This window comes from Peromyscus californicus, unplaced genomic scaffold, assembly GCF_007827085.1.
Source record: "Peromyscus californicus insignis strain IS unplaced genomic scaffold, ASM782708v3 Scaffold_8__1_contigs__length_139910024, whole genome shotgun sequence".
NCBI classification, from domain to species: Eukaryota; Metazoa; Chordata; class Mammalia; order Rodentia; family Cricetidae; genus Peromyscus; species Peromyscus californicus.
In genome coordinates, this window is record NW_026294606.1 from 107,362,969 (window position 1) to 107,370,863 (window position 7,895).

At 46.1% G+C, this 7,895-nt stretch overlaps 1 protein-coding gene across 1 annotated transcript; it reads right to left on the reverse strand.

Annotated features, from left to right (window-relative positions):
* Positions 1-2,177: 2,177 nt before the first annotated feature.
* Positions 2,178-6,563, reverse strand: LOC128104574 (CKLF-like MARVEL transmembrane domain-containing protein 2A). The gene is made up of 4 exons (XM_052729512.1): positions 6,105-6,563; positions 5,845-6,003; positions 2,840-2,941; positions 2,178-2,264 (listed from the first exon to the last, which is right to left on the reverse strand). Exons 1-4 carry the CDS (start codon positions 6,246-6,248, stop codon positions 2,178-2,180), a joined length of 492 nt encoding a protein of 163 aa, XP_052585472.1. The 5' UTR covers positions 6,249-6,563.
* Positions 6,564-7,895: the final 1,332 nt, after the last annotated feature.

A 7,895-nucleotide genomic window follows, 5' to 3' on the forward strand; every position in this document is an offset into this window, starting at 1 on the left:
AAAGAATTCCACTCACTAGGGACTTAGTGTTCAGATATATGAGCCCATGGGGGGGCATTTTCATTCAAACCTCCACAGAGGCTTAGAGTTTGTGGTGGTGGAGTGGAGGTAGCCAGTGACAGGCAACAAGGGCAGCAGCTGAGAGCTCACATCTTCAACCACAAGGAGGAGGCAGAGAGTGCCCTGGAGATGGAATGAGTCTTTTGAAACCTCAAAACCCACCTCTGTGGCACACCTCCTCATCCTTCCCAAACAGTTCCACTAACAGGGGACTATGTATTCAAATGTGTGAGCCCATGGGGTCCGTTCTCATTCGAACTACCTGAGAGTCTGGCTATCCCCTGTGAAGGAGACCCCTTGCACAGCAGGGCCTCCCTCCCGGATCCTGGATCAGGCACAAACCACACCAAGACACTTGTTTTCACAGAGATCCTTTATTAGGCAGGGAAGAGAAGTTACAGTGGCTGCTTTCTGACTCAGGCAGAAAAACAGCAGCAAATGACCTTGCAGGTGTAGTTTTTCAGAGGAGAATAAGGGGAGGTCTGTGTTAGAATGGGCTAGGGTGTGGTAGTGTATTTTGATTGGGCATGTTAATTACAAGAACCAAAGGGGGCTTTTGATTTCTGGACTTCAATATTTTGATAGCTAGACCTTGGCAGTCAGGAGGAGGAAGTGGCCAAATGAGGGAATAGACCTTGGGGGCTAGCTTTAAGAATGTTATCTAACAGTTTTTAGCAAGGCAGAGGAAATGGGAGAGAAGGGCAAGGCTGGCCAGAGCCACAGGCTCGTGTGGGATAGTGTCCCTTCACCTTGCATCTGGTACTTTCCTTTGATCTTGGTGTCTGACTCCCTGTTAACTCTATACTAAGTGCTCTGTGTTCCTCATGGTCACTGCAGTGCAATTGCCCCTAGTTAACTTCTTGTTCTCTTTCTGAAACAGGTGGACACTTCTGTAGAAGCAATCTCCACTTAAGTCAGCTACAGTGCAATATAAATAAGCATGTGTGAAAAGACAATAGGACCTGAGACATGGTCCTCAAGGGCTTTGTGGGGAGGGAGGCAGTGGGCCTGATGTCACTCCCTTGTATCTGGCTAGTTTTGGTGATCTCACACCTAGACTTAAGCTCTCTTATTCATCCTCCCCTGTGTCCCAGGCTCTGCTGTTTCAGTCCTGGCATTTCCGTTGAACCCAGGCTTCTGTTTTCACTGTAACATATGTGAACAACTTGGAGTTTTCACCATGGGCCTTTCCCCTGGGAGTTCCTACATCATTGTGGTATGTCCTTCTTTTATACCTGGCTTCTTTTGCTTAATCTGTGAGAGTTACTCATGTTATTCTCTCAGCTGGTAATTCTTTATACTCCATTTTTGTGAAGGAAGCACAGTCTTTTAGAACACTGGCATCTTTCTAGGTTTTTGTCTATTTGGAATATTCTAGTATACCATTACTCTTGGCTGGGTACTTAGGAGAAGCATTCATGGTTACCCAGAAGAACAGTATTTAACCAAGAGCCATCTCTCTCGTCCCCGAGCTTTCTTCCTATGACAAAAATGCCTCTTCAAAACTCAGCCTTGGCCTGTGGGTTTCCCTTTTTGAGTTCCTGGGACAAGGACCTGGAACTAACTCCTGTGTTATGCATGCCTGAGATGAGAAAGTCTGCTATGCACGCCGAAGAACACCATTAGTTCCTTTCTCCGTTTCATTCTTAGGACTCCAGGCTTCTACTTACACATCTCCTTCCTTGGATGTCTGTTGGAGTCTTCACTCTTCCCTCAGGAGGATGACTCCCTTTCAGGGTGGGTAGAACCTCTAGTGCAGTGGTTCTCAACCTGTGGGTTGTGACCCCTCTGGGGCCTTTCCCTTAGCACCGAAATTTCCAGGAGTTTCTGTGGGATGAATAGCACTGGACAAATGTTGTCCAACTTTTAGTACAAAATCCATTTAAAGAGAAATTTTCTTTCCAAGAGGTGTTTATTGATGGAAAAGAAAAGTAGGCTAGAAAGCTGAAAAGGGGAAGGTGTAGAAAGGCCTGGCCGTAAAGCTGGCTGCCATTCCTGACCGCGGGTGTCGCCGTCCAATCACATCTTCTTGTCCTGTTTGTCCTCCATTTCATCCCTCCCCTTCTCCCTCTCTCTTTGCTTTGCCTACTCTCCTCTATGGTAGCTGTCTCCAAAGGTCAGTTGGGTCCCTTCTTGCTTCTGAAGTATTTGAATTGAAGACATATGTCGATAAAAGCAAAAAATGCAGCAACTGCCATAAGAATCTAGGGAAACAAGTGGATTTTCATTATTTTGACTGTCCACCTAGAAGGCAGGCACAGATTCCATTCTTGGTCTCTCATCTGAGGTGATGCACAGTGTACCCCAAAACACCTCGATCCTAGACCCTCCTTCGGTCTGCCCTCCCTGGTTTCATGCCCAGTGTCCCCATCATCTTTCTTTTTCCTTTCTTTTCACGTACATGAGAGTCACAGGTGACTTGGCTGCCTTCCTAGACACCACGTTTAAAAAGGTGTCTTCTGCATTAGAAACATTTACCAACTTCTTAAATTTGCTTTGATCCCAAGCTTTATTTGCTTGTTTGAGACAGGGTCTCATGTACCCCAGGCTGGCCTTGAACTTACTATTGTGCCAAGGATGGCTTTGGACTTTGGATCCTCTGCCTCTACCTCCTGAGTGCCAACACTGTAGATAGGCATGAGGTACTATAGTAGGTTTTTGCAGTGTCATAGATCAGGCTAGACCAGCACTCTATAGACTCAGCAGCAACCTAGCCCATGATCCCAGGATTTTTGTGACAGTGATTTAGGAAACCCACAGCTCAGCAGAAACACCTCACCATAGCAGTTAGATAGGGCTCTTGGATCACTCGTTTAGTCTTCAAAGAAAAAGCAATGCCGCCTCCGAGGAACACGCAGGAGAAGAGGTTGTTGAAGATTTCCTGAAAGTGGGAGAGATAAGCTGGTCTTAGATAGCTGTGCCCCATGCACCCCCAAAACAACACGGTATCCTCCATGTAACCATGTTCAAATGGCCCCCTCCACCCCGATAATTTAAAATAAATATGCAGAGGCAAATATGTTTCTGGCCAAGCAGATCAACCAGCGGCTCCCTGCTGGCCTCTGTGAGTGGAGCACACAGTCCAAACTTAACTGCTGTCTGCCCAGGTGAGCCACAAGATACCATCTTGCCTAAAACACCAGGGATCCGGTGCCTATCAGTAGTCATGTAAATAAATGCATAGGCTACTTGATGGTATCTCTGTTAGGTACTTCCCCTCATCATTTCTGTACTCTCCTCTCCAGAGCTTCCGTGAGCAGTATTGCTGCTGCCAGGAGGCTCTCTGACTTAACTCTGGGAGCCTTGCTGCTCCCTCTACACTCAACCCTGCCTTACCCCCTGGACTACCTTCCTTGATTGCTTCCTCCTTCATAATTTTTTTCTTTTCATTCCTTGGGGATTTGGTCTTCCTTTACCACATACAAGCCTTCTTCTCCCAACACAGAATAAAACCAACCAAAATTCTATGTATTTGTGCCCCTTGTCCCATTTTCTATTAGTTGTGTTTTATCTTAGAGTGTCCAAATTTGAAATTTTTTTTTTTTTTTTTTTTTTTTTTTTTTTTTTTTTTTTTTGGTTTTTCGAGACAGGGTTTCTCTGTGTAGCTTTGCGCCTTTCCTGGAACTCGCTTTGGAGACCAGGCTGGCCTCGAACTCACAGAGATCCGCCTGGCTCTGCCTCCCGAGTGCTGTTGAAATTGTTTTTAATTTTAGTGGGATGTACAATCTCTCCTGCCAATATTCCTAGGTACTCTCATTGAATGTTCTGTCCAACTTTCTTTTACAAAAAGGTTTGCTTATTTTTATTTTATGTGTATAAGTGTGTTGTCTCCATGCACGTAATCATACCAAATGTGTGTAGTTCCTGAGAAGGCCAGAGAGGGCATTGGATTCCCTGGAGTTACAGCAGCTTGTGAGCTGCTTGGGTGCTGGGAATTCAACCTGGGTCCTCTGCAGAAGGAGCCAGTGCTCTTAACTGCTTAGCCAACTCACCAGCTGCTGTCCCAGGTTTTCAATGCTACCTCTGTCATATACAAGTTGCAGTATGTGTGTCTGAATTCTCTGATCTATTCCTACGTTAGTATACTATTATAAAATACAATAGGCTGGGTGCCTTAAACAGCAGATGTTTATCCTCTCAGAGTTCTGGGTCTGGAAGGACCAAGAGCAAGGTCCCAGAGCACTCTCCCTGGCTGGAGACAACTGCCCTTCCCTCTCTATCTTCATATGACCTTTCATACGACCTGTCTCTTCCTGGAATGATACTAATCGTTTGGATCAGAGTCCCAACCTTAAGTTTTCTGTTATTTTTAATTGCTTCCTCAAAGGCCCCATCTCAGGATATAAATCCAGGGAGGACACAAACATTCCACTGGTAACCTGGCCCTGCTTAAGTTCTTATCCTGACTTCCCTTGATGATGAACTGTGATGTAAAAGTATAAACTCAATAAACTCTTTCCTCCCCAAGTAGCTTTGGTCATGGTGTTTTGTCTCAGCGATAAAAACCTAAACTAAGACAGGCCTTATCTCTTGTCTTGAGAGTACTTGAAAATCCATTTCTCAAGTTCCTGAAATGGTACCTCATGAGTCACTCCCAACAATCTACAGCTTGTATTGTCATTACTCCCATTTTCCATCTCGAGAACCTTTGCATCCTATCTCTATTCCTTCCCTCTTCTTCCTCCTTCTCCTTCCTCCATTCCTTCCTCTCTCCCTCACTCCCCCTTTTTTCCCTCATTTCTCTTCCTTCCTTTTTTCTAGCTAGGCTATTTAGTGAAAGCAATATTGGTTACATTTCCATCACTATGTTTATGTTAAGTAGAGGAGGATTGACTTTCATGTTTGGTGGACGTTATTTTACTGGATCTTTTCAGTCTCTTCACTGGACACATAGTCTCCATCTTTTTGTCTTCTGTGCATTCTGTTTCCAAGAGTTTTCATTTTAGTTCCATCTCCTTCCTTCCTGTACTGGAGGTCTTCATGAGGACTGATGGATCCCTGGACACTAACAGCTTTTTTTTTCTTTCTTTCTTGCTATTTACTAGTTGCGTTGAGTTGAAGGGCAGGTTATTTGACTTTTGGCAATTCACTTGCTGGTTTGTAAGGGTAATGAAATGGAGGAACAGAGGTCTCTAGAGGTGGGTAATGAACAAAGGGAGTTGGAAGCTGAGGTGTTAATTGGCTATGAGGGAGTTAGGTGGGTACACTTGGTGATTCTATTGAGTGAGGTGAGGGAATTCGAGTCATGAGCCCTAAGACACAATGGCAAGAAGTTTACCTGAGTTCAATCTCCCTACAGATTGTTACAGACCCTGAGGTATAGATAAAGGACTAGAGGAATGGACACTTGAGTGACTTACCAAGCTCAGCCTCACCCCATTGGGTGACTATTTCAGGTTGACCATGCTTCTGAAACATTCTTTATTTTCATCAGAGACCTGATATTGTTTTAGTCATGCTTGAAATTTGCTTCACTTTACCTTACTGGTTTATGCAGAGTTTGATTTTCTTTTTTGAATCCTGGAATGATATTCCAATGAGATGTATACCAGCAAAAGCATTAGCAGAAATGGCTGGTTGTTACAGCCTTCCCTATTTGTGAGGCTAGCAAAGCCTCGGTGCCTATTTCTGTGACCCAACACAGGCAGGTTTGGGGATCATTTCTGCCTGGCTTCCCCTCTACAACCCAACTTCCCAGCCTGAGCACCGGTAGAGGAGGCAAGGTTGTCTTTTTCCAGGCGCTAGAATGTGATTGGCACCATCTTTCCTAAAGTCTTTACGTACAGTGACAGGCCAGAAGATGAAGGGCATGTATCTGCTGATGGCAAAGGTGTAGAGGAACATGAAGAAAGCAAAGATGGATATTTCCATAGTGAGGACCAGGATCATGATGGGGTTTGTGGCCACTTTTTCAAAGAAGTGTAGCCCAGCAATCAGGCAGCCCTAGGTGGAAAAATACATACACCTGAGCTGCTGCAAGGACTCTCCCCGACTTCTGAGGCCCTCTCCTCTACAGACACCCCTAGAATTTCAATCCAGCTTACCACACTCACGATCTTGACCACGGCGTGTCCCCCCAGCCAGAACTCTTTATTGGAGTCTTTGAATTCCCACTTGTAGCGTTTAAATCCCTTTCTTGTGCCCACCACATCCTTGGGCTGTACTTTGTGCTGGCCAGGCACTGCCATGGTAAGCAGTAGTTCTCAATTTCTCGGGGCTCAGACTTGCCTGCAGTCCTTGAACAGGCCCAGCTCAAGAGAGAGCCTGGTGTCTTCAGACCTGTTCAAGGGCGGCGCTCAACTGACCGCTGGGACTGCAGAATTCTAACGCTTATGGTTGGTCAGCGCGAGCACCTCATCTCATGGACCAGCAGGATTGCGTCGACCCTGGCAGAGGCCTGAAATTCCCACCCTCCATGCAGCAACTTGCGCTAAGCCCCACTGGTTCTAGTGAGGCCTTCCTTGAAAAGGAGTCCCAGTTGTGTGGCTATTGCTCCCTGAGGGCCTGGCCCTCCCGACCTCCTGGGGCAGCCTTGTGGAGGAGTGGGAGGGGTAACGCGACTTTTAGACAAGGCCACACGAGGAAGCAGAAGTGTTGCCGACTTAACAGCCCTGTCTTTATAGTCACACACGTGGGCTTGGGAGCTCATGATGGCCTGGAGGGAGTGATTATACTTGGAGTCTCTGCTAAACGCTGGGAAGGGCTGGGTGACTTCAGCATAGCTTCTGCCTCAGTGGGGCAGTGGAGGGCTTAGTTTACATTCCCAGGGCTTTTTTTGTCATGTTATTCCTCATGTTCTTGATGACCAATAACGCATCCATGAGACACAAGATTGCTGCTGAGAGGCACAGGACTTGTCAGACACAACAGGGGTGGGAAGTAACGGTCAGATTACTTTACAACTAGCACAGCGTCCATTTCTCATTCCTGTTCCTATCTGAGGAGGTCAAGAGCTGCAACAGTCCCTCCTGACTGCTGTAGGTCTGGTTTGTCTTTCCAAGAGAAAGGGAAACATTGGAGTTTGCTGCCCACAGTGGCCTGATCCTATGACTTGCTATTATAACAGTGGTTCCCAACTTGTGGGTTGTGACCCCTTGGACCTAATGATCCTTTCACAGGGGTCGCCTAAGACGAGTGGAAAACACAGATATTTACATTATGATTCCTAACAATAGCTAAATTACAGTTACAAGGTAGCATTGAAAATAATTTTATGGTTGGGTGTCACCACAACATGAGGAACTGTGTTAAAGAGTAGCAGCATTAAGTAGGTTGAAAGCCAGTGCATTAGATAATGACCTTTGCAGTTCTGAGTGGAGTGTCTGGCAGTTGATCCTGAGTGGTGAATGGTCTGGAGCTCTCTGAGGAGGGGACAGATTTGAGATTCAGAAAACGCATCTGCAGTTACTATGAGATGAAGGGAGAGTGAACCTGGATAAGGCAGGAAGACATGGAGGTGGGCTGATGCCAGTCCAGGCAAGAAGAAATGAAGGAGGGAGTGTGGGGGGACCATGGCAGTACAAAGCTCAGTTGATGAGTTGCCAGATTGGGACCAGGGATGGTAGCACCTGGTATTCCAGCCATGGATGTTTCTCTTTGTGGGCTACCTGATGACAGATTCTTAGGAGGCCTTGTTGCAGCCCCTGTGTGAGTTTCTCAGGGGTAAGGGCTCTGTTTCCAGTGCCCAACTCTAGCTTGGCACAATGCAGTGGCGTTAACAAATGTTCTCCAATTATGGATGAATTTAAAGAATTTAAATTCTTTTTAAAAGTTTCTTCAGGGACTGGAGAGATGGCTCAGGGATTAAGAGCATTGGCTGCTCTTCCAGAGGACCT